General features: G+C 40.8%; 1 protein-coding gene across 3 annotated transcripts in view; it reads right to left on the bottom strand.

Moving 5' to 3' along the window:
* Positions 1–320: 320 nt before the first annotated feature.
* Positions 321–26,807, bottom strand: part of HTR2A (5-hydroxytryptamine receptor 2A) — a 52,676-nt gene continuing 26,189 nt past the window's right edge. For all 3 annotated transcript variants that reach the window (XM_043522398.1, XM_043522396.1, XM_007058770.4), the window contains one exon: positions 321–1,979. In XM_043522398.1, the coding sequence (XP_043378333.1) occupies positions 1,180–1,979 (800 nt within the window). In that variant the 3' untranslated portion in view covers positions 321–1,179. The remainder of the gene's footprint in view (positions 1,980–26,807) is intronic.

Below are 26,807 nucleotides of genomic sequence, written 5' to 3'. Positions count from 1 at the left end.
TGTAGCCAAATAATGCAAGGAGCCCAGCATTCCTGAGGAACCTTCTAACAACAGCAAAACAGTTTGCATATGTGATGGGGGAAAACCAAATTCTAGTAAGAAAAAACACTTCTTTTTCAGTCTTCTAATTATTCTCAGTATAGAAACATTAAAACAAAACAAGGAACAGAAATGGGGAAAGATATTTTATTAAAGCCCACTCCTTACTCATGCAGAATGCCCATTGAAGTTAATTATATTTGAAACCTATGGGAGCTGTAAAGAGAAATGTCAACGGGATTAAGCCTGAAATTATTTAGCAGCATTAGGCCTGATTTTCCACCCTGTTACCTCACTTACACTGTTGTAAAATCAGTATAACGTAGTAGAGAACCAAGCTCAATAGAGGCTTTTTGTAACAGTATACTTTAAAGTCTAAACCAGTGTATGTGAAACATTTAGAATAGGGGATAAAATGAAATAGAAAGTAGAGCTCAATAATGTTTGTAGTGACAAAGGAACATTCAAATTTAATTTACTTTTACTTTTGAAGAGAACTAACTTGAAGTACAGAACAAATGGCAGAAAGGCCAACAACATTTCAGAATTGTAATTGGAAAGGAAAAATATCCATAAAAACACCAATTTTTTCACATAGTTGATCTATACAGGTTTTCAGAGCATTTTCTTTAATATTTATTTTATTTTAAATATATATCCATAAATTAACTGATGTTTTCTTTTCCTGTAAAATCCTGTAAAGTGCTCATTCAGTTAATGATAATAAAATTACATTGTAGCAAGACAAATTAATTCAAACGTAACCAGCAAGTAAACCAAACAATAGCTTTGTTTTCATTTGCAGAAGGAAAAGAAACACTTTAATTTCGTCACAGCCCATGGTATAATAATACAATAAATTGCATTTTTTCTTTAAGAAATATATTATTTAGGTTACTAAAAAAATAAGTTTAATAAAGCCTTTGCTTAAAACAGCTGAAATACTGTATGAAAAAAATGCACATTTGATAGCATTTTAACCCTGTTTGTCATCAACTGGATAACATGAGTATGTGATGCTACTGAAGTTCTCTTAGACAGGGCTAATTTTGCTACGCTATCAAAGCTTCTCAGAGTTAGGTGAAGTTTTCTGAGTACATACCATTGGTTGCCATGGCAGCTGTTGACAGGCTAGCAGAGTCACACACAGCTAACCTTTTCACTGTCTGGGCTAATACTGCCCTTTGATGTACTATCTAAAGGATGTATTCCGATCGTAACCATAGAATAATCCTTGGCCATCATTTTAGCCTCTTTTTTTAAACTCTTCATTTGTGCTAGCTGGAGTTGGCTGGAGTTATACGCTAAAGCAGGTATGGTGTTCACTAAAATCAGCTGTAAAGGCTTCTTCTCCTCCTTGTATCGACACTGAATATAACGTGAGAAAGCAGAACGGTAGGTTTTATTGAACAGTGTGTATACTAATGGGTTGACAGCCGAAGAAAGGTAGCCAATCCAGACAAATACATTAAGCAGTCCTCCAATGACTTTTTCATTGCAAGATTTCTTGCAAATGACTGCCATCACATTGGTGATGAAAAACGGGCACCACATCACAACAAACAGAAAGAAGACGATACCAAGTACCTTGGAAGCTTTTTGTTCATTACTGATTGACTGCATAGTCCTCCTTCCTGAATTCCCCAGCTCTCTGTTCAAAGAGCGTTGAAAGAGTTTCTCTGATGACAGAGAACTTTGAGGGAGAAAACTAAATGAAGCAAACTTGGTCTTTGTGCCAAGGTCATTAATGCATAAGGTAGCTTCTTTCTGAAGTGATTTTATAGTTAAAAAATAGGTGACCACCATGATGGTTAAAGGAATGAAGAACGCCACAAAAGAGCCTATTAAGACAAAGCTCTCATCAGCCAGCAGGCAGCTACCTTTCTTGAACACTTTGGAATCATCTTGTAGTCCAAACACAGGTACTGGCATTGAGATACCTGAAGATTGGTTAGAGAAAAGAAATAGAGAATTTCATGCACATTAATTATAAATAAATAAATACCAAAAAATACACATCATTTGACAAAACATGAAGAAGTGTGGCATACAGTTACTTGGCATAACCTATAACTGATACAAAGAGGTTAGATTAAAAGACATTCCAAAACTAATTCAAAGCACTCCCCCAGTGCTTCCAACTCATGTGCAACAGTCTGCTGATTCCATTCCTGTCTCACCCTTTGAGCTAGGACGACAGGGGTACCACAGGGAAAGAATGCTGTTTGTACGTTTTGTCTTGGAGCATGTAATTTTTGGAAGAGAAGCTTCTCTTTGGAGTGTTACTATGGTCACAGCCCTAGTAGAGCTCCCCTGAGTGGGACACTCACCAGATTGCTGGGTTTGGGTCCCACCGCACCCTGTACTCTTAAGCGTCCCGTGGTCTAAGCAGGCTTGCAGCTTGTGGGCACTCTGAGTTTACAGGTCACCTCTTCAGGGGCATGAAGCAAACTTGGTCTTTGTGCCAAGGTCATTAATGCATGAGGTAGCTTCTTTCTGAGGTGATTTTATAGTTAAAAAATTTCTGTGAACACAAACAGTGTGGACGCAAACAGACCCACAGGTTTTGTAGGGGTTCCAGAAACCAATCAACTTTTTTACTTTAGCTAGCACAAGAAATATACAGATCTAGACAAAACAATAAAATACCTGTACACTGTTCCCTGCCTAGTTTCCTCACCACTTTAGAGCATACTTTGGGCTAAGGCCAAGTCCTCTAAGGAGTCCAGGAAACCCCTCCAGCGTGTGGCCTCTCTGATACTTGCTCACTCATTCACTCTCTCCCCTTGCTGCAGTCAGGTTTCTTCTTCTGTGGCTGGTTTTACAATTAAAAGGACCCCTCTGCTACAAAACCATACCCCTCTGTTCCTCTCTTCTGCCCACGCATCTTTTGTCTCTGAGTGTCCCTCTGGATTCCTTCCAAGTCTCTCAGGCTATGTCTACACAGGGCTAAAAGTCCTGTGGCTGGCCTGGGTCATCTGACTGGGGCTGCAGGGCTAAAAATTGTATAGACATCCGGGCGTGGCCTGGAGCCTGAATTTTGGGACCCTCACTGGGTCCCAGAGCTCGGTCTGGAACCTGAGCCCCAGCGTCTTCACAGCACTTTTTCAGCCATGAGCCTGAGCCCCATGAACACGAGTGTAGATATACCCTCAGGCTGTGTGATAAAGACCCAGTGCTAACAACTGATTTCTTAGTTCTTTTGTTTGGGGATTTTCCACTCTCCAAATTCCAGTCCCCCGCAGAGAAATTGGATAAAACTGGCTTAATCTAGGCAGGAGTTAGTCTCTAGGTAGATCTATTTAGGTCCTGATAGAGTATAACAATTGGCCTATTCGTGAATAGACTTGTCAGCACCACTCCCGTGTCTCCTTAGTACAAGGAGTGCTAGTAAAAGAGTCATAAAACATAAGGGCGCAGGCAGGTTATAAAATCAAACTGGAATTCATAAGTTGTACGTAGACAGGTTCCCCAAATTGTCACAACTATCCTAGAAAGGGGCTGCAGTTACCCTTGCAGAGGCCTGGTTGAGAGGGGTAGGAGAGAGAACAGGACCCACAAATGCCGGGGTGGAGGTGATCTTTGGTCAGGTAGGGCCACATCCTCTCTTCCTGGCTGACAGTTTGGCTGTCTTTGTACCACACAATCCCCTTTACAAAACCTGTCCCTGGTGCAGGACTGAATATTGCTTCTCCTATAGAGCTGTTGTCTAATGGGCTTGATGAAGGTGAAGCGGTCCAAGGTGAATGGAGTTTACCACTTGGCCCTGCAACTTATTACATGACTGTAACTCAACATACGTTTCAAGGAAAGACAGCTAACGTTTGCGCTGCTGTCTTTTCTCCTCAGGGGTTCTGCTTGGAGAGAGCAATTTGAAGTTGCTCATAGTGCTCCAAAGGAGCCCCATTGACCTAGGAGTCTGGGGGATGCACGAATCCGAGGCTACCTTATTGCTGGTGAACCAGTGGCGCCCAGGGCTCAGTGTTACCCATATAGTTCACCCCTTCTCTGATTACTACTATCATCCCTGCCAAGGTTGACTTGACCTGAATTGAACTGTACCAAAAACTGCAGGCATTTCAATAAAAAGACCATGGGAAGTTATCCTCAGGCCTCCTACAAAAGATTTATCCTCCCCACTGGACATCACTCAGTATTTTTAGCCTAGTCAGAAGCTCTTAGTCAGAGTGCTTTAAATCTGCAACTGAAAAAGGCCCAGCTGCAGCCTTAACTCTCCACAGCAGCCCCAGAAAGAAGGGAGGAGGCAATGTGGATTACAACTGAGAAAAGCATTTAAGAGAGCAGCAGGAGGTGGAGGGCAATTTTGAAAATAATGACAAGAGGGCCCAGGTTTCAGAGGCGTGATCACTACTACCCTTGTTGATGTCAAGACTTTTATGACACAATTTCACACATGCAAACTTACCCTACTGGGCAAGAAAACTTGGATTTTCTGAAGGAGACTAAGGGGGTAAAGCACCCAACTGCTATTGGGTTTCAGTGGGAGTTGTGCATCTAACTCCCCTGAAAGACAATCCTAGTCTCTATGTTCAACTTCTTCAAGTAGAAAAACTGAGGTGAAGAAGACTTGTCCGGTATTTGGGGAAAATTCTTCCCTAGTGTTCACCCCTCCCCTCCTAGGAAAGTTCTTCTTGGCTAGCAGGTAGTGTGCTCTGTCTGCTGCTCATTAGTGCCTTGATTGTTACATTGTCCTCCCTTTTGTTTGTTTTTGTCCATCTATTGTCTGTCATCCTGAGGTCCTTAGGGCAAGGACCATCTCTTTAGTTCATGTGTGTACAGTGCCTAGCACAGTGGAGCTATGATGTGTGAGTTGAGCCCCTAGGCGCTACCACAGTCCACACTGATCATAGTAATTAATAACATAATGTTACATATTAACATTAATGCCGTTGTTTGGAATTTTCAATGCCTGTAGTAATACAAGAAGGCTCTTTATTCTGTTAATACTACGGTTATTTATTTATCTTCACAGCTCAAAATTGAGAGTCATAGTGACGGCATCCACGATGTTACAAAAAAACTGCCACTCTTATCTGTGCAGAACAGAATTTGATGGCAGGCCTGTGGTTTTCCCTAACTATTTCTGTTGGATTGTTACAGAAACCTAATCACTCAAACATAACCTACACTGAGTTATTGTAAGAAGTGTCAACCTCATGGAGAATTTTACAGCAAGGGACCAATATGACTAGAAGCTCATGCAACCCCCCTGAAGTTACAGGGTATGTAACTCAGAACATATTTCAGACCCACAGACCAAGTCAATTCTACATGAATAGGAATCTACTAGATATATATTTGTATGTAATGTTTGAGTAAATAGGGGCCCAATTGTGTGAGGTGCTGAGTACCTGCTGTGAGATGCTGAGCTTTCTCAATTCCAATTAACTTCATTGGCAAATTGAATGAGAGTTGAGGACACTCAACAGCTCACTATTAGGCTTTAGACATGTACAAAAATACACCAATCAGAGCAATACCATAAGTTCCCCCATCCAGTTTTGCCTTGTACAGATAACCGCAGTTCTCTTTTTCTCACTTGATTCAAGGAACTACTGTGAGCTGTGTAGATAAAATACAAAACGGTATCAACAGAATAGAGTCCTTGCATTGCTACAGAGCATAATGTTTCAAAAGAGCAGAAATGCTATTAAGATGGTTAACAGTCCTAGAAAGTTGAAAATTCTCAGCATAACTGCAGGCTTTTTCCAGTACAAAGCCAGAGTCAAACTTGTGAACCGGTAACACATCACGAACAAATAATCCAGTCATTCTAGGCTACCTTAAATGGGCATCATAAAATGTCAAAGATTCATTCATGAGAACTGGGATAAAGGCATTGGCAGATTTCCAGTGTTACAGTTTACTGCTTCAGTGATTGGTAAGGAGCTTTATTATCCATCTGTTTTGTTTGCTGTTGGCGATTTCTGGAGAATTGACAGCTTCTTAAATTCAGATTTCTTGCTTTCAAATAACCTCATCACTGTGACTGAGCGGTCACTATCTTCAGTTTTTAACTGCAGTTTTCCCATTCCATTGCAGTTCCCTTACCAAATGTAATAAATAAGATTCACAATATAGATTTGGCATTTCCAGATGTAGCTGTTATATCTGTATTGTGCAAAATTGATCTTCAATTTTTCATGATGTTCCAGCCATGTGGCTAATGGCTGTGCTATGTTCTATTGTATGGGAGACCCCAGGTTTGATTCCCAGTCCTGTTCTTTCTTTTCCTGCATTGGCAGAGGCTGGAAATGCTGTCAGATATTAAGAGGCAGGAAGTCTTACATTGCTCAACAACAAGCTTTCTGGTTATTAAAGTGTGGGAATGACAGAATCTAATTAGGCAAAGGGAGTAAATTCAAAAGCAACAAATTTAAAATGATTAATAAAAGGAAATGTTTTTTAACACAATACATAATTAACCTGTGAAACTCACAGCTAAGGCTATTATTTTAGTAGGTGTTTTAAACAGGGTCACATGTTTATATGATTAAGAATGCCATCCACATTTACACTAACTGGGATACAACTATAAAGGACATCCTAACTCATGCTTCAGGAGCACATAAAGGAACAGCTCTGGTCTAAATTGTAATCATTCATTTATTGATTGATTTATAAAATACACGTGTTTATAGAAGTTAACAATCATAAATTAAAAATAGAATTGACAAAAGTTAACTCAAAAATAATTCCCTCTTCCACCAATCTACTCTGTGCAGGATGCTTACTATGGAAAAGCCTGAGCAAATAGATAGGCAATGCAGCATTTACTAAAGGACAACAAATTTAAGCTTTTTGGAAACAATAGGAAAGCAAATTCCAGACTTTCAGCTCCCCCTCTGAGAATGTCTTGCTCCTTGCCCTCTTGGGGACTTTTAGCAAGTGTATTCCAGTGCATGTTTGGACAGGTGGTCTCTAGGGATGCATCTTACTCACTGAAACTAATGGCAATACTCCCATTGACTTAAGTCGTGCAAGGTAAGGCCCTAAGGTAGCCAAAAGCCAAACTACACAGGACTTTATAAAACTGGACTTTACACAGAGCTTTTTAGGATTCTGCCCTGAGAAACAAATGGGCAACCAGTGCAGTATACAGAGCACAGGTGTGTTATGCTCCATATGAAGAACACCATTAAGTAAGGGCCTGATCCAAAGCCCATTGAAGCCAGTGGAAAGACACCTATTGATGAATTTTGAATCAGGCCTTAACTGGGTGACCACATTCCATATCAGCCGTGGGTTCTCCAAGGATAGCTCCCTGGGGTATACATTACAGTAATCCAGACTTAGCACTGACCAAACACTTTACACGGGATCTGTATTTGATAACAAAGACTCAACTTTTATCATGCATTACAGGAACTCGCTGAGTTTATCCTGTAGGATGCAGACCAATTCGTTTATTTCTGCTTGATGATCCAGACATGAAGTGTCTCACACCTTACAATGTCCTTGCTCCCATATCCTTGCTCTTGGTGACTCTGTGGATTCATATTAAGAGGCATAGGGAATGTCCTGAATCTTCACATCTCAAGATCAGATCAATCAGTTTCAAAGCTCAAGATGTAATCACTGATGCAGAAGCTCACCCAATACTACCAGCTGACAAAGAGCAGGGAGGGCAATATTTTGAAAACTGAATATGTATTATAAATATTATACTTCTTGTGGTTTAAGGGGATTTATTTATGATTTAAACACAACTAAAAAGCGACTGTCCAAAACTCTAGGTGCTTTTAACAAACCATAGAACATGATGCATACAAAAGCAGTAAGTGATAAATCCTCAACCACATGGCACAACTAGACCAACAAAAAGGCTATCTCAATATATCAAATCTCAACTACTCCAAATCAAAACAATACTAACTGTCATGCATTTCTCCCCAAAAGCCTGAGAAAATTGATACAGGACATGGTTTACTGGTATTCTCTGGTTGCTTTGCAGACACACAGCAACCATAAACCGAGTTTAACTGGACGAGTAAACTTGAGTTTACAGCTGCTTTGCAAAACCAGCGTAGCACAAAACAGCTGGAGTGTACCAGTGAATCTGAGCTGGAATTTGCAACATGTTCTAAAGATCAACAGATTTGAGCTATGCTGGATAAAGGGGTGGAGAATGGAGTGAATTGTAAAGTCTCAAGGTCCCCTCAACACCCTGCCATCAGTTCCCTCTCATTTAAATCTGGGAGCTCCAACTCAAGGTCCGTCACGGCAGCAGTGTTAATTTAAATTGGTCTTTGATACTGTCTGAGCACTGTTACATACATTTAAGAACTGTCTGAAGTACTATAAACACATTTTTAAATTTTATCTATAACAAAATTCTGCCCCTTTGATCACCTCTATAGTAAAAAAAAAAAATCACCTGCCTAAATCTTGCCCATCACCATATTTCAGACATATTCAACCTATGGGCCAAATTGTGGCCAGCGATGGGGACCCTGCAGAGTTGCACTGCCTGGAGGGAGCTCAGGGAGGGATTGTTACTCAGGGAAGTGCAATCTGTCCTTCAAGCAGCTCAGTGTGTCCAGGTTGCCGCACTTTTTGGAATGGAGTAATTTGCTCCCTGCAAAACACTTGGCCTTCTCTGCCAGCTGGTGCCTCTTTTGGAGAGATGTGTACCCACAGGATGCCCACAGGAAGTATCCTCTGTCCTCCTTTGAGTGCAGCGTCTGCAACTGTGATTGGTCCTTGCACTGGGAGCACATGGGTGGGTAAAGCTGCTTGTGCACTTTCCTTTACACGCCCACACAAGGGCCACTCACAGTCTGGCTCTGGCTCTCTAATGGACACATGCAAGTTATACAACACAAGTTATACCATTATATGAGCATTTTTTATATGTTTATCTGACTTCTGTATGAATCCAAATGTATTCTCTGAAACCCTGCCCAGCTCTGGTAATGACAAATCTCTCTCTTTTATGTTATAATTTCATCTCTGCCCAAATGCTGCCAGCCTTATATTAACTCTAGTTCCAGCAATGCATTTCTCTTTCTTAGAACAAAAGCATCCAGCCTAGCCTGAGACAGCAGGGGCTGCACTTCCATTCTCCTCCTCTGTCACATTGCACCAAATCCCATTCTGCACCAGCTAATTACAGCTTAATGTTGGTAATCAGAGAGGGGCGGTTTGGCATCCCTTTGCCCTTGGTTGGCAATATTTTGGGATCACAGCTTCTAATCCTATCCAGGCCAGTTCATCCCTCCCTCGTAAAGAGTCAGTTCCATGAAGTTCATGTTTGGTTTAGACCATGAAAACGGAGGTGAAGATTTTCAAAGCTGCCTAGGGGAATCGGGTGTCCAAAATCTCTAGGTGGTTTGAAAATCTCCACCTGAGGTTCTGTCTGCTCTGTGTGAACCTTAAACATCTTATGGCTGTTTTAGTAAGTGTAGTGTAAATTTCCGCTCACTCACTGTTGGACAGTGCATAATATGCCAGCTAGCTGCTACCCTGTACCCTAGGAAGTGACTGCATTTCAATGTGTGTGTGTTTATTATTATTTCTTTCACAAATCCACAGAAAATATCATCTTTCAGATGGATTTCATATACAGCTAGTAGGACACAATGTCTGATACTATTTCCTTTTAATATTTCAATATTCCCTACAGAGACACAGGACGGTATTCCCTGACATCTTCCCCTGAGGCGCCATCTACACAGGAGAATGTACAATAAAGAAAAAGGTTGCTCCTAAATTTTCCATATTACTCCCTGTAGTCATAACTTACTTTTATATACAAGTACACATGACTGGTTTTATCTAACTCTGACCTGGAACATTTTATGAATTCATATAAATCATTTAATGTTACCGGCAGAGCAAATTACTTAAGACTTTTCTCACCCCTTTAACTTTCACTTAGAGTAACCTGATTCCAGCTGAAATATTATATCATATAACTACTGAAGTGACTTTGTTTTCTGCTGTCCATGAGAACTTTCAGAAAGCATATTTTTAGCCCAACAAAAGATATATACATGTACTTTTCTGTGGGGCTTGAAGAAGTTATTGTAAATTATTGCAATATAATGCTAGATATTGTTGCATTATGGAACAAGTCAAGACTGAGGGTTTGTCTACACTGCAGTCAGGAAGTGTGATTCATGCACATTGGTAAAACTAGCCCATGCCACAGCCAATGCTGCCAGCTGCTTCCCTACTGTTATTAGCCAATCTAGTTAGATCAAAGCTACCTCGAGTATGTCTACATGTGCCACAGTTACACCTTCTGATTGTACTGTAGACATAGCCTGAGTCTCTGCCCCAAAATGTTTACAGTCTGTGTCCTTAGATCTACAGCTTGTTTCATGCAGGTACAGAGGCACCTGCATAGAGTAGTTTGTAGGACTGGGACATGTGTTAAACAAGAACAAACCAGGAGACGATGAACGCTATAGGGAGGGGTTAGGTAAGAGGGAAGACAATATGATTACCAAATCACTGGGATGACTAATTCATGCATCCTGAGGTTTACAATTTTTAAATATCCACAAATAGACTAAAGTTTATAAATCTCTTAAAGAAGGTTTGAGAAGGGATTTAAAGGAGGAGGGTTCTCTGTGAATTGGAAATAAGAGCATGGCATAAACAGGTTTGGGGTCTGAACCAAACCCCAGTGAAGTAATTGGAAAGACTCCTGTAGCCTTAGGAAGTTGAAATACAGAGCACAGATATCTTCTGATAAGGACACATTAGGATTTGAGTTGATCACATTTCATAAACTTAGCAGGATTTGCCTTTGTCAGTGTTCAGAAGGGAAGCCTTCAAGGGAATAAGAGAGTTGCAGGAAGTTGTGCTGTCTGGTCATTAAAGTGCAGGACAGGAAAGTAGGAGATCGGAAGTGTTGATTGGCTGGTGCTGTGCCACTATCCCAGAAGTACTATTTTTTGGAGCAGTATTGCTAATGTCATGTCTACACTGGAGCTGGAAGGCAAAATTTCCAGCTTGAGTACACACAGAACCATAGAAATGTAGGGCTGGAAAGGACCTTGAGAAGTCATCTTCTCCATCCCCCTGCACTGAGACAGGACCTAAACCATCCCTGACAGGTGTTTGTCTAACTTGTTCTTAAAAACCTCCAGTGACAGGGATTCCACAACCTCCCTTGGAAGTCAATTCCAGTACTTAACTATCCTTAAAGTTAGAAAGTTTTTTCCTAATATCTAACCTAAATCTCCCTTGCTGCAGATTAAACCCATTACTTTTTGTCCTACCTTCAGTGGACATGGAGAACAATTGATCACTGTCCTCTTTATAACAGCCCTTCACATATTTGAAGACTGGCATTATGTCTCCCCTCAGTCTTTTTTTCTCAAGACTACACATACTTAGTTTTTTTAACCTTTCCTCATAGGTCAGGTTTTTTAACCCTTTTTATAATTCTTGTTGTTCTTCTCTGGACTCTGTCCAATTTTTCTACATTTTTCCTAAAGTGTGGCACCCAGAATTGGACACAATACTCTAGCTGAGGCTTTACCAGTGCTGAGGAAAGCGGAACAATTACTTCCTGTGTCATACATATGACACTCCTGTTAATACACTCCATAATGATATTCACTTTTTTTTGCAACTGCATCACATTGTTGACTCATATTCAATTTGTGATCCACTATAACCCCCAGATCCTTTTCAGCACTACTCCCACCTAGCCAGTTATTCCCTATGTTATAGTTGTGCATTGACTTTTCCTTTCTAAGTAAAACACTTTGCACTTCTCTTTATTGAATTTAACATTGTTGATTTCCAACAAATTCTCCAATTTGTCAAGGTCAGTTTTAGTTCTAATCCTGTGTTCACAAGTGCTTGCAACTCCTCTCAGCTTGGTGTCATCAGCAAATTTTATAAGCATACTTTCCACTCCATTATCCAAGTCACTCATTTTGAATACTATTGGACTCAGGACTGACCTCACTAGATACAGCCTCCCAGTTTGACAGTGAACCATTGATAACTACTCTTTGAGCATGGTTCTTCCCTCATGCCACCTCTTTATAGTCATTTCATCTAGACCACATTTCTCTTGTTTCCTTGTGGGAATGGCATGTGGCAGTGTCTGATCGAGCTAGCACGCTAAGCCTGAAGTGGAAGCTAGCTGCCCTGTGGATGATACCACGTGAGACCCTAGGTACGTAGTCAGGTGGCTAGTCTCTCCCACTACATGTGCTGCCATAGCTAAACTTCTATTTTAGCACAGGTTTCAGAGTAACAGCCGTGTTAGTCTGTATTCGCAAAAAGAAAAGGAGTACTTGTGGCACCTTAGAGACTAACTAATTTATTTGAGCATGAGCTTTCGTGAGCTATAGCTCACTTCATCGGATGCATTCTGCAATTTCCACAGTATGCATCCGATGAAGTGAGCTGTAGCTCACGAAAGCTCATGTTCAAATAAATTGGTTAGTCTCTAAGGTGCCACAAGTCCTCCTTTTATTTTAGCACACTAGCTTGATCAGAGCTAGTGAAGGTAAGTCTGCTCAAGCAGGAGATTACTCCTTCGACTTAAAAGTGCAGACAAACCCTAAGAAGGGAATAGCTACAACATCTTTTTTCCAAAAAAAAATACAGAAGGGGATAACTTAATACCTGGTGTAACACCACTGAACTCAATGTAGTTACCTCAGGGTTGAATTTAGTCCAAGGTGTGTACTCATAGGCCCGCACTAATGGTGTATTGTGATAAATTTCCCAGGTAATGCTTGGTGAACCCCTTATTAGTCTTTATTTTGATGTAATACTTCTAGTTATGCTCAGATACGTTTCAAGATTTTCACAGATCCTAGCAATTTGCTCTATAGCCTTTGCTTCCTGGCAGCATCCTTTTGAAAACTTAAGCCCTAAAGCACTTCAGTCTCTGGAGGGTAAACAAAATCATACTGCTTAGAATTAGCAGTATGGTGACTTGAACACCTGTGGATATGGCTCACCAGTTGCATGTCCCAAGCCAGAGAAATAGGAAGAACAGTTTCGCCTTGATAAGCTGCAACTGCTGAAAAAGTAGAAGATTCCATCAAGGGGAAGGACTGGTGTGGCAATTTGCATTCTAAGTAACAAGCATTCTTGATTTCCCGCTGCTTGTTTACTACAGCGCTTATATCTGCTGACACATAGTACTTTTTCTGCATAGATATGAAGTAATGACCTCTCTAGCAGATAAAATTCATCCGTGGTTCCTTTAAAGAATAAAATCATGTGTATTACATTTTAAGGATTCATACCTCCCTTTTATAATAGGAGGTACATGGATAGTTTAAATTCTGTCTCCTCTAAATCCAACTCATTTGGGTCAGTGAGCATACGCGTCAAATTTCCTGTATGAAAAATTTCCTTTAATAAATATTTCCTATATATTTCAGTCTCTGAACGTGTCTATAAAAATGTGGAGGTTTCTATGTAACAGCTTTTACTAGCTGGTTCAAGTGGATTAATATTCTAGATACTGTGGGAACTTCTTGATCTAAGGACATTAAAGTTAATGAAACTCCTACATCTTTCTTAGGATAAACTTGTCTAATCTGTATCAAGACAGTATTACATGGTCTCCCAGACAGAGTGACTAGTCTAATGGAAGCTTATAATGAAGTGCAATTAAATTCTTTATCATAAATATAATTTTTTTTTGCAACGTTTCACAGAATCATAGCAGTGTAGGACTGGAAGGGACCTCAGTAGGTCATTTAGTCCAGTCCCCTTCACTCAGGCAGGACTAAGTAACAATTAATGAGTCAGCTTTTATGATTTAAGGTTTCAGAGTAGTAGCCGTGTTAGTCTGTATTCGCAAAAAGAAGAGGAGTACTTGTGGCACCATAGAGACTAACCAATTTATTTGAGCATAAGCTTTCGTGAGCTACAGCTCACTTCATCGGATGCATTCAGTGGAAAATACAGTGAGGAGATTTATATACACACAGAACATGAAAAAATGGATGTTTATCATGCACATTGTAAGGAGAGTGATTACTTAAGATGAGCTATTACCAGCAGGAGAGCGGGGGGGTGGGGGAGAAAACCCTTTGTAGCGATCATAGAATCATAGAATATCAGGGTTGGAAGGGACCTCAGGAGGTCATGTAGTCCAACCCCCTGCTCAAAGCAGGACCAATCCCCAACTAAATCATCCCAGCCAGGGCTTTGTCAAGCCTGACCTTAAAAACTTCTAGGGAAAGAGATTCCACCACCTCCCTAGGTAACGATTTCCAGTGTTTCACCACCCTCCTAGTGAAAAAGTTTTTCCTAATATCCAACCTAAATCTCCCCCACTGCAACTTGAGAGCATTACTCCTTGTTCTGTCATCTGCTACCGCTAAGAACAGTCTAGATCCATCCTCTTTGGAACCCCCTTTCAGGTAGTTGAAAGCAGCTATCAAATCCCCCCTCATTCTTCTCTTCTGAAGACTAAACATCCGCAGTTCCCTCAGCCTCTCCTCATAAGTAATGTGTTCCAGTCTCCTAATCATTTTTGTTGCCCTCCGCTGGACTCTTTCCAATTTTTCCACATCCTTCTTGTAGTGTGGGGCCCAAAACTGGACACAGTACTCCAGATGAGGCCTCACCAATGTCGAATAGAGGGGAACGATCACGTCCCTCGATCTGCTGGCAATGCCCCTACTTATACATCCCAAAATGCCATTGGCCTTCTTGGCAACAAGGGCACACTGTTGACTCATATCCAACTTCTCGTCCGCTGTAACCCCTAGGTCCTTTTCTGCAGAACTGCTGCCGAGCCATTCGGTCCCTAGTCTGTAGCGGTGCATTGGATTCTTCCGTCCTAAGTGCAGGACTCTGCACTTGTCCTTGTTGAACCTCATCAGATTTCTTTTGGCCCAATCCTCCAATTTGTCTAGGTCCTTCTGTATCCTATCCCTACCCTCCAGCGTATCTACTACTCCTCCCAGTTTAGTGTCATCTGCAAACTTGCTGAGGATGCAATCCACACCATCCTCCAGATCATTTATGAAGATATTGAACAAAACCGGCCTCAGGCCCGACCCCTGGGGCACTCCACTTGATACCGGCTACCAACTAGACATGGAGCCATTGATCACTACCCGTTGAGCCCGACAATCTAGCCAGCTTTCTATCCACCTTATAGTCCATTCATCCAGCCCATACTTCTTTAACTTGCTGACAAGAATACTGTGGGAGACCGTGTCAAAAGCTTTGCTAAAGTCAAGGAACAACACGTCCACTGCTTTCCCTTCATTCACAGAGCCAGTTATCTCGTCATAGAAGGCAATTAGATTAGTCAGGCATGACTTGCCCTTGGTGAATCCATGCTGACTGTTCCTGATCACTTTCCTCTCCTCTAAGTGCTTCAGAATTGATTCCTTGAGGACCTGCTCCATGATTTTTCCAGGGACTGAGGTGAGGCTGACTGGCCTGTAGTTCCCAAGATCCTCCTTCTTCCCTTTTTTAAAGATGGGCACTACATTAACCTTTTTCCAGTCATCTGGGACCTCCCCCGATCGGCATGAGTTTTCAAAGATAATGGCCAATGGCTCTGCAATCACATCCGCCAACTCCTTTAGCACTCTCGGATGCAACGCATCCGGCCCCATGGACTTGTGCTCGTCCAGCTTTTCTAAATAGTCCCGAACCACTTCTTTCTCCACAGAGGGCTGGTCACCTTCTCCCTATGCTGTGCTGCCCAGTGCAGTAGTCAATAGAGTGGGGTGGGGGAGAAAACCCTTTGTAGTGATAATCAAGGTGGGCCATTTCCACCAGTAAACAAGAACGTCTGAGGAACAGTGGGGGGGGAGGGGAGATAAACAAGGGGAAATAGTTTTACTTAGTGTAATGACTCAACCACTCCCAGTCTCTATTCAAGCCTAAGTTAATTGTATCCAATTAGCAAATTAATTCCAATTCAGCAGTCTCTCGTTGGAGTCTGTTTCTGAAGTCTTTTTGTTGAAGAATTGCCACTTTTAGGTCAGAAATCGAGTGACCAGAGAGATTGAAGTGTTCTGCGACTGGTTTATGAATGTTATAATTCTTGACATCTGATTTGTGTCCATTTATTCTTTTACGTAGAGACTGTCCAGTTTGACCAATGTACATGGCAGAGGGGCATTGCTGGCACATGATGGCATATATCACACTGGTAGATGTGCAGGTGAGTGAGCCTCTGATAGTGTGGCTGATGTGATTAAGCCCACCTTGATTATCACTACAAAGGGTTTTCTCCCCCCCCCCCCCGCTGGTAATAGCTCATCTTAAGTGATCACTCCCCTTACAGTGTGCATGATAAACACCCATTTTTTCATGTTCTGTGTGTATATAAATCTCCTCACTGTATTTTCCACTGAATGCATCCGATGAAGTGAGCGGTAGCTCACGAAAGCTTATGCTCAAATAAATTGGTTAGTCTCTAAGGTGCCACAAGTACTCCTTTTCTTTTTATGATTTAAGTAATTTACAATAATAACAGCAGGGCAAGAGGTCGTATGTGTGTGGCGAGGTACATTTGGGCCTAGAATAAGAGAGGATTGAAAGTATAGAGTATAGATAAGAAAACCAGGCACCTGGCCACCCTAGTCTGAACATATTTTATCACAGAGGTCACTGCAGGAAACAAATGAGAGGAAAAGAGTTTTTCTTTACAGACTGCTGTTAAAGGAAGGCCCTGCAAGGTATATTCAAGATTGAATGGTATAAAATAAGTTTTGATTAATACGATATCACAAAGGCCTACAGGTCTCAGGCCTGTAAGGTATTTAGCTTAACCAAACAATGTCTCAGGCCTAAAGATAGGCTGACATGAATAGTTAACCAATGAGTGACCCGGTGTCATAAGATGAAATAGTTACAGTGATAGGTGTGTTAACTGCTGATATTCAGGGAATATATATTCCAATATACCAGTTAAAGCTGGTTAAAATATTTTGGGGATTTTTGCAGATATAGGGTGTCAGCAGTGTGCTAACTACAAGTTCCTATGGTGACTGAGTGATGTAAATGTTAATGAGTATAAGGGGAACTAACAAGTTAGCATATTTAAAACAAGGCACTCCAAATTTAGTGGGGTGTGAAAGTATAGATAAGGAAAAGGAGTTGAAACCTTCATAAATATGTATGAACCTCAGTGGATGTCAGCGTAACACATTGTAAAAGTTGTATCTTGGCCTATGTGCCTTAGGAGATGCCAGGATAGCACCCACTGGTGATAATAGACACAATAAAGTTGATGATGAGGAGGAAGATAATGATGGACACTCCAGGCTTCCCCAGCAGGAGATGTGAGTGATGCGAATAATAGGGCTAAACACTTTGCACTATCTCTCTATCCACTGTTGTATTTCAGTGTTTGTGGGATTGTGTATCTATTTAGTGGATTTGTTAATAAGGGATTTGTGATAAATTCTAATTGTTTCTCATGTGCTCTTTGGGTCTCACATTCTAATAATACTGGTAATAATTTTCCTGATGTTGTAGCACTCAGGAGACTAAACCCTTATTGATAACTGTGGTCTAAGAGATTAATCAATACACCAATCCACTGCTATGATGATCAATACCCCCACAACACACCTTTCAAGATCCAGGGGTCCTACACATGTAGTGTACCTTATCCAGCACAACAAATGCCTCAACAACAACTATGTGGGTGAAACCGGATAATCACTACCATCTCAAATGAAAACTCACACAGAAAAATGATAAAAGACAAAACCACTACATCACCCATAGGCAAACACTTTCCACAGAACAATCACTCCACATCTGACCTCTTAGTCTTCATCCTCAAAGGAAACCTGTGCAACATCTTTGAAAGACGAGCCTAGCAGCTTAATTTCAGAACTCTGCTAGACACCCAAAATCATGGACTCAATAGAGTCACTGGTTTTATGTCTCATTTTTACATTCTTTAACCCACTAGCTCCCCTTTGTCCTATGACTGCTGATTGCCCACTGCTAATTGCCCACTTCATTTTGAATGGTTTCTTGCACCACGTGCTAACTGCTTATGCTTCACAATCTGTTAGAACGTAAGAACGGCCATACTGAGTCAGACCAAAGGTCCATCTAGCTCAGTATCCTGTCTTCCAACAGTGGCCAATGCCAGGTGCTTCAGAGGGAATTAACAGAACAGGTAATCGTCAAGTGATCCATCCCCTGTTGCCCATTTCCAACTTCTGGCAAACAGAAGCTAGGGACACCATTCCTGCCCATCCTGGCTAATAGCCATTGAGGAACCTATTGTCCATGAATTTATGTAGTTCTTTTTTGAACCCTGCTATAGTCTTGGCCTTCCCAACATCCTCTGGCAAGGAGTTCCACAGGTTGACTGTGCGTTGTGTGAAGTAATACTTCCTTTTGTTTGTTTTAAACCTGCTGCCTATTAATTTCATTTGGTGATCCCTAGTTTTTGTGTTATGAGAAGGAGTAAATAACACTTCCTTATTTACTTTCTCCACACCAGTCATGACTTGATAGACCTCTATCATATTCCCCCTTAGTTGTCTCTTTTCCAAGCTGAAAAGTCCCAATCTTATTAATCTCTCCTCATATGGAAGCTGTTTCATACCCCTAAGCATTTTTTTTTTTGCCCTTTTCTGAACCTTTTCCAATTCAAATATATACCTTTTTTGAGATAGGGCAACCAGATCTGCATGCAGTATTCCAGATGTGGGCACACCATGGATTTATAGAGAGACAATATGATACTTTCTGTCTTATTATCAATCCCTTTCTTAATGATTCCCAACATTCTATTCGCTTTTCTGATTGCCGCTGCACATTGAGTGGATGTTTTCAGAGAACTATCCACAATGACTGCAAGATCTCTTTCTTGAGTGGGAACAGCTAATTTAGATCCCCATCATTTTATACGTATAGTTGGGATTATGTTTGCATTTATCAACATTAAATTTCATCTGCCATTATGTTGCCCAGTCACCTTGTGTTTAGCTGTGACATTCTGATTACCTTTCCCAGACATGAAGAAGAGCTCTGTGGAGCTTGAAGAATTGTCTCTTTCACCAACAGAAGATAGGACAATAAAAGCTATTACCTCACCCGCCTTGTCTCGTACATTAACATAGACAGCCTACATGCAGTAAGACCTAGGCCATGTCTCTGTGTACAGCAGAGCAGCGGCGCGGCTCTAATGTTACAGCTGCAGCATGTCTGGTGAAGACGCCCTGTGCTGACAGGAGAGACCTCTCCCATCAGCATAAAAAACCCACACCTGCAAGCAGCATAATCTATGTCAGTGTGAGAAACTAGTGCTTATGTTGGTGTAACTTATGTCACTCAGACAGGTGGAATATTCACACCCCTGCAGGACATTAGTAGAGCCCTACCAAATTCACAGTCCATTATGGTCAATTTCATGGCCACAGGTTTTAAAAATTGGTAAATTTCATGTTTTCAGATGTTTAAATCTGAAATTTTGCGGTGTTGTAACCATGGGGGTCCCAACCCAAAAGGGGATGGGGTGGGGAGAGTCGCAAACCTGTTGTAGGGGGGTCATGGGACTGCCACCCTCACTTCCGTGCTGCCTTCAGAGCTGGACAGAGTGGGGATGAGGCAATGTGGTGCTATCTGCAGCTGGGAGAGATACCCAAGAGCAGCCCTGCAGGGAAAGAGCAAGTCCTGTCCTGCCCCAGCCCTGCACGGATTAGCAGCTAGGAGCCCCCTTTGCTGGGGCGCTCCTGGGAACAAGGGAAGATTGGACCTACATCCACAAGCCTCCTCCAGCTGCAGGAACCTCTGGGGCTGCTGCACAATCCCAGAGCATCCTGCAGCAGGAGGCAGCACTCAGAGGTGGGTCTGGTCTCCCCCCCGTCCCCCGAACAGCTATGCAGGGGATGGACAAGTCCTGTCTCTCCCCAGCCCAGCAGGAGCTAGGAGCCCCCTTTGCTGGGGCGCTCCTAGGAACAAGGGGAGATCGAATTTCATGGGGAAAGACTTATTTCACAGTCTGTGTCGCGTTTTTCATGGCCGTGAAATTGGTAGGTCCCTAGACATAAGTTTTGCTGACATAGGTGGTAATGTAGACATAGCCTTAGTGGTCCAAATTCAGATGTAATGGGATGTATGTGTTACACATTGGAATTTGGATGTGAGTCTAAGGAGTCTACATTGATGTAAGCAAATGTAAGGTAACCAATTTAGACCCCCTTTAGACTCACCTCTAAATATGGACCTCTTTCTGTGTAACAGATGCAACAGAGGCAGAAACAATGCACATTTCCCTACACTCTTCCACTGTGGTGCTGCAGCTGTTTCCTGGAAATACCACCATCACTGATGAGCTAGAGTGGAGTCTCATGAACCTCTTAACAGGACCAGTCACTGGATCCCGTGGAGGAGAGTCTCAGCTTTCATTTTAGAAAAAATTAAATCTCTAGCCCTTTGCCCCGTGAAGATAGCCTGGAAAACAGAAACCAAAGTAAACCTATTGGTAGGTGGAAAGCAATTGGCCATCTGGGCTCTACTGTGATAGCAGAAGTCTGGGTAGAGATGGCCTCCTGGCCTGTCTAGCCCCAGCCTGGAGACTGAAAAGCTAGTATTGGGAGGGAGGCTGGAAGGCTGTTTCTCTCCCTTCCCTTTTAATCAATCAGGGGTGACTCACTCCCCCACCAAAAACCTGCCTGATAAAAGCTTCCCTACCTGGCCTCTCATACGAACTAGGGGACGCTGGCAGCAGTCAGAGGTGACCTGCTCATCTGAGAAACCAAAGGTGACCCATTTCCCAGCTGCCTGTTCAGCCCATGGCAAGAGAGGGTGTCCTGCTGACTAACATGGAATAGTTCTGAGGGAGCAGCTTGTTAGTATTTTGGCAGCATGTTACTGTACCACCCATGGGGCAAGAAAGTCTCCTTGGCTTCTCAACTGAATTTGCCAGCTTGATTCCAATTAGTGGCAACTGTGAAGGTGTTTTTGTTACATGGACATATGTCTATTGGAAACTGGACTAATGACACTTCACATAGGCCACCACACAACTATCACATGGTAAAACTTTCAGCCAATACTGGCCAGGACTGGATTAGATTTGAAGTGGTGACAGGATCTGTTTTCTATTACCAATCCCTTGAGCCAGCTAGGTGCACTATTATTACTTTTTAAATTGCTTGAAGAAACAAAAATGGCGGCAGGGGTAGGGAACCTGCCTAAGAAAAGCTGTCTTCATTTTGACATCAGATACATTTAAAAATCTGACAGGATAAAATACAACACAAAGAGGATCTGTACAGACATGCTACAGGCCAGTTCGCTCGGAAGAACATGGGTTCAAATAGCATTGTTGCTCCCTCTAGTGAAGTACTCTGAAAGATACATGGGGCTGAAAATAAACAGAAGTTTTAAACACATACACACAAAATAAACAAAAGTTGCAGATACACGTGGATTCTTTTTAATAATTGAGCTACAGATACTATATTCTTGATTAGTAGTCATCTTTAGGCTCTTTCACTACTTAAATCAGACTTTTTCCGACAACAGTCCTTGAGATAATCAAAAATAATTGGCTTTCCCTTATGGTCCACCTAAGTCAGAGTCTGGCAAACTTTAGCCTTCAGTTTGACAATGGTCCAAGATACATCTGCCCAACCAATACTTTTAGCCAGCAGAAAATTTGCTGTTAGGCATGTGGGATTTGTTGCTGGTAGATGGAAATTAGAGGTGAAGGTTGGTGTAGTTTAGTAACCCGATGGTTTATCTATTGATATTTAATTTTCATTTGAGTGCAACAATGGGCCTGCTACTAGCACTTTAAGCTGTGATGGTAGCACTGCATCTGCTAGCAGTTGCTCCTGCCCCTCTCCATGCTCCAGCCCTCTTACCTGCAACCTCCCATGCATGTGTGTTCCTGCACCCTGCTTCCTACCCTGTAAGGTCTGTGTGGCAGGTCAAGGGCAGCCTGTAGTGAAGATCAAAATTATAGGTTCAAAATCTACATGTGGAAACATTTCAAACTTTAATTTTTATAATAATTAAAACAAACTTTAATCATTTTGTATAAAGAGTTTGTTATCAGATTGGGAGTAGCCACCTCCCTTGAACCTGGGAAAAATAAGGGGTAGTAGGATTTCCTTTGAAGCCTGAAATGAGGTCCAGAAGTTTGCTTTTATGCGATGGAGTGGGACAGAAGTTTCAGGGCAGTCAGAAAGCAACTACAGTTCTGGTCTCCTTGCAGAGATTTGACCAGACCAGATTTGACCTTGCTATCAAAAATTCTATCACACAGATAGACACATGCTTTTAATTTTTGCTCTCAAGGCCAGATTTTGTGTAATGATGGCCACATAATCAATCAATTAGTAAATCAATGGTTCTTTATCTGGTTCCTTTAAACTTAAATGTTCACCTTAAAATTGAGAGATTGTTGATTAGTTTGAAAAATTTCAAGAAATGCAGATATTATAGCTGTTAATTAGTGGCACCATTAATTACTGGTTTCTCACATCCTGGAAGTATATTACTAATTTTTATTTAAAGCTAATGGTGAAAAATCCAGGAACATTTATTGCTAAGCCAAAGGTTAGATAGAAGGCCTTATGCAGCTTCAACAACATCAACAAAAACTTGTTGTGAAATGCTCTTCTTTTTGTGCATTCAGCTAATGCTATTTAACTTGCTTAGGTGTTTGCATGTTCCTGGCAGCAATGGTTTAATTTCTGCTTAGAGGTAGTTATAGTTTTGCATTTGTCATTGGTTTAGGTAAAACAGCTGTTTGCAATAGTCCCACTACTCTAGCAACTTATTTTTATTGAGTTTTAAATTTGACTAGGATTTTTCTATCTTCCTTGCATGCCGGCTTTCCAGCAGTATTCATCATGCAAGTTCCTGAGAGAATAAAGTTGTGTACACTGCACTTCACGGAATAAATACCACACACACACACACACACACACAGCAAAATGGGATCTAAACAAATTAACAGTGACAGTGTCTTCCACTGGGTTTCCCCGTGCATCCTACTTTATGTGTTTGCCTTTTAGCTTTTAGACTCCTTAGGGCTGGTATGGTCTTTATGTGTGCATTGTACAATGCTGAATATACAGTCAGTGTTTTATAAATAATAACAACCTAATAAATTACTAAAAGCCCCTAGATATTCCGGTACCATTAGCAATTAATGATTTGACTCCCACAGGCAGTCTAAACCACAAGATCCCCTGCTATGTTATATTTCCCTCTTCTGGGCTTATAATTATTATAATTTATTAAATGCTGGCAATGTACTTAGATCAGGTTTAATGCTCCATTGAAGTAAATAGTGGTTTCCAAGGGGCTAGATTTTTCTGAATTTCTCCAGCAGTATATTTGGGTTCCTTGTGCGATATTGCAGTTTAATAGTTATTCTCAATCTACTATTAGACTATATTAATACACGCTGAAATCAGTATTGCACTGCTGCAGAAATTTCGAGCGATGCATTTAATAGCCTTATTGGTATATTCATCCTCAGTAAATTGCATTGAGATACCGAGTAGAACTGTACTAGCCTTGGGCACATGGCCCTCCTATGCCCCCAACCACTGGTCAGTGGTAGAGAAGAGACAGAACTTGGTTGTAATGATTATAAAAGGGATTTTGTATTGAGACTGTGGGACACAGACAGACCCTGTAATTCTTTCAGACTTCCAGACCAATGGCTAACACACACAGCTTGTGCTACCCAGTGTCCCTCTAGGTCCTGAAGTGAACTAAGAAGTCACGGAATGGAATCTGATCGCACTATTTGGTGCATAGTTCATGTTCCATTCTGTTATAGTACCTTCCACACCATTTCCTCACATTGTTCTAATCCCCACTGTGGCTGTTTGAAGAAGCATCTGCTTAAGCTAGTAGCCAGTTTATTATGAAGAGAATGAAAATGGTCTAAGCCTGTGGCTGGCTAGTTATTGCGGCAGAAGTCTCACCACAATATATTCTCTTGAAGAGAAAATATGATGAGAAGCAGGATGCTGAGTTTTGCTGCAGCACACCTGATGGCTCTTGTTCACCACCATTTACATAAGGGATAATGCTTTTAATGCAGATTAAGCTGCCTTTGTATCCAGGCTACCTTTACCACAGTGACATGTCAAAGATGACAGAGTTAAGAGCAGTGGGAAAAAAACAATAAACTATATCTAAAGTTCACATTAATGTGTGGTTATTTAGGTTCTACATCATAATCCCTCGGCTCATCTATTTTGCTAAACTGTACAAACCAGTCAGGAACTGAAAAACTTAAATTATCCTTGGAGAAAACAAATGGGTACAATGTTTGCTGAAAGGACCTCCCCCATGACACACTAGTTCTACAAATGCGTGCATGGCAAGGCTGAGTGTTCAAGAAAGATGGCAGTTTTGGCACAAGTTTGGATACACTGAATGAAATGTAATCGCCTTTGGTGAGAGTTGTAATATTTATGCAACACACCTGCAGAATAAAGCTGCACAATGTGTAATTTTGGGAGGTGTTTTTCCCCCCAACACAAAGTAAATCAGCCCTGGATCATGGGAGTGATTCCCAACTTGAAAAAACATACAAGGCTCAGGTTAGATACAAATTCATAACAAGAGGCTTTTGCTGCTGCTGCAAAAAACAAAAAACAAAACAAAAAAAACCCCAAAAAACCCTGCTAATAACCCTACTGGATGTGATTTTAATTGCTCCTTAAAACTCTTGAGTACTGTGAAAGTTACAGCTCTAGAGGGCTGTTACAGAAAAGCTCCTTGTGTTAGTGTAGAATCCAATTCTGAGTGAAGAAGAACTGTTTTTATGGAGGCAGAAGAGTTTGATGGTCTTGTTTCCACTGATGGTGCCAAAGAACTTTGTAAGGAGCAGCTGACAAGTATTTCTTAATTTGCCATAGGTAACTGGGAAGCTGTTGCAATATCTTTGAAAAAATAATGACTTTTATTAGCTGGTTTGTCTTGGAAATGTCTCATCCATTAGACTAAAATCTTATCACAGATAACTCCCTTCTTCACAAGAGTGTGCAGTATAAAATGGAAATGGTACTAGCTACGCAGACCAGCAAACTAATGCGGGAGCGTTTAGATGAAGTATGAGTGTTTGCTAGTAAAATCACTGATTTAATTCTATAACATAAATGTTAAGATTAATTTCCCAATTTTTAATGACTTAAAATTTAAAATGTGGGTGTAATAAAGTATAATTCTTTGAAGTGCATAAGAGAAGCTAAGAAATTGCTCTATGCAATTTTAAATTTACTTTAAAAATTCAGTGTTCTTGAAATTGTTACTTCATACAGAAGAGTACAGTTTTAATGACACTATTTTTAATTTCTAGGGCAATTAAAGTGCAATTACAAAGCACAGATGACAGAATTTATAAACCTCAACATGGTTTCTTGTGATTTTCTTTTTGTTCATTTATATTTCATGAGGCTTCTGCTATGTAAAAATCCCAACTTCTCCTATTGCAGATGTTCACATGATTGGTACATTTCTTTGTCCATAGAGGAATCCCACCTCACCATATACTATTGTATAGATCTACTGGTACAGTTTCAGGGTAGACTGTTTACCCCTTCTGCATTTCATACACTATATATAAAAAACTTTCTGCACTGGGGCTTCCATGAACGATTCCAACTCTAGTGAAGTCCATTTGGAACTCCCTTATGTAACACACATCTTGCTATATCACACAGTATTGCCTTTCAGAGAGAGGAATAATTACTAGTACATGGCACCATACTATGACTGGATTTTGCCTTAAAACATGTTTATCTTAATTGATTACTGTGAATTATTGCACAAAGAGAATCTGGATGATTCTGGGGCTTATTGCAAACCAAAAGCACTTATCAATTTTTGCCCAGACAATGGTGGTTCATGCATTTTGTTTGCTCTCCCTTTGTGCGTGGCTTTGAAGATTTGGCCTTAAGGATTTTTTATGATGTTCTGTAATGATTAGTGTAGATGGCACTCTCCCAATAGGTGATATTGTATTTGTCTTAGTGCTAGGTTGTATATATATTTTTGATGTTACACTGTTATATATGATCAGGAGTTTTAGTCCCTCCTGTGGTGCTGGAGTTGTTACTTACAATGTCCCAATAAATCCTTTGATTTTTATACGTGAATATTACAGTTTCTTTACCTCCATGTTGTCAAATTTAAAGAATCTGGAAAGAGTTTCAATCAATATAAATTCTTTGTGCAGTTTTCAAAAAGGACAATATACAGGATGGGATTTATTTTAAGTCAGTAAAACTACCTCTTAGTATAACTGAAAACTACTTACAACATCAAAATGAAAAATGTTTTATACTACACACCCTTGTGGAGGGGGGAGATATTTGTGATAGGATTTTAGTCTAGTGGATGAGACATGCATGTGTTCTTCTGGGATGAAAGAAACCAACCAAATCTAAGCAAAGAAATCTCTTAAGTGGAAAATGCGAAAGAATTTATTTTCAAAAGCAGATTTTGGTGTGATCTTGATGTTCCCATTTTACAGCCCTCTCTCTCAAATTGGGCACCCCATATTAGTGGATACTTTTGACCTTAAACTCTCTGTCTCTTAATCAGTATATATGCTTACTATACACGGAAACAGACACTATGCAGTTAATAATTTTGACTTTTCCAAGGACCATTTATGAATTAAGTGGGCATTAATTCATCAGTAGCCAATTTTGGCGAGGTCTACTACTACAGTAAGGAATTCTATATTGGTATAATTATTATTGATTAATGGGCCCTACACATTATAACATTGTATATCAACACAAAAAATAAGGTTCTGATTCAACAAGATCTGA

Source organism: Chelonia mydas, chromosome 1, assembly GCF_015237465.2.
Source record: "Chelonia mydas isolate rCheMyd1 chromosome 1, rCheMyd1.pri.v2, whole genome shotgun sequence".
Taxonomy (NCBI): Eukaryota; Metazoa; Chordata; order Testudines; family Cheloniidae; genus Chelonia; species Chelonia mydas.
The sequence above is the reverse complement of the archived record's forward strand: the minus strand, read 5'-3'. Positions and strand labels throughout refer to the sequence as shown.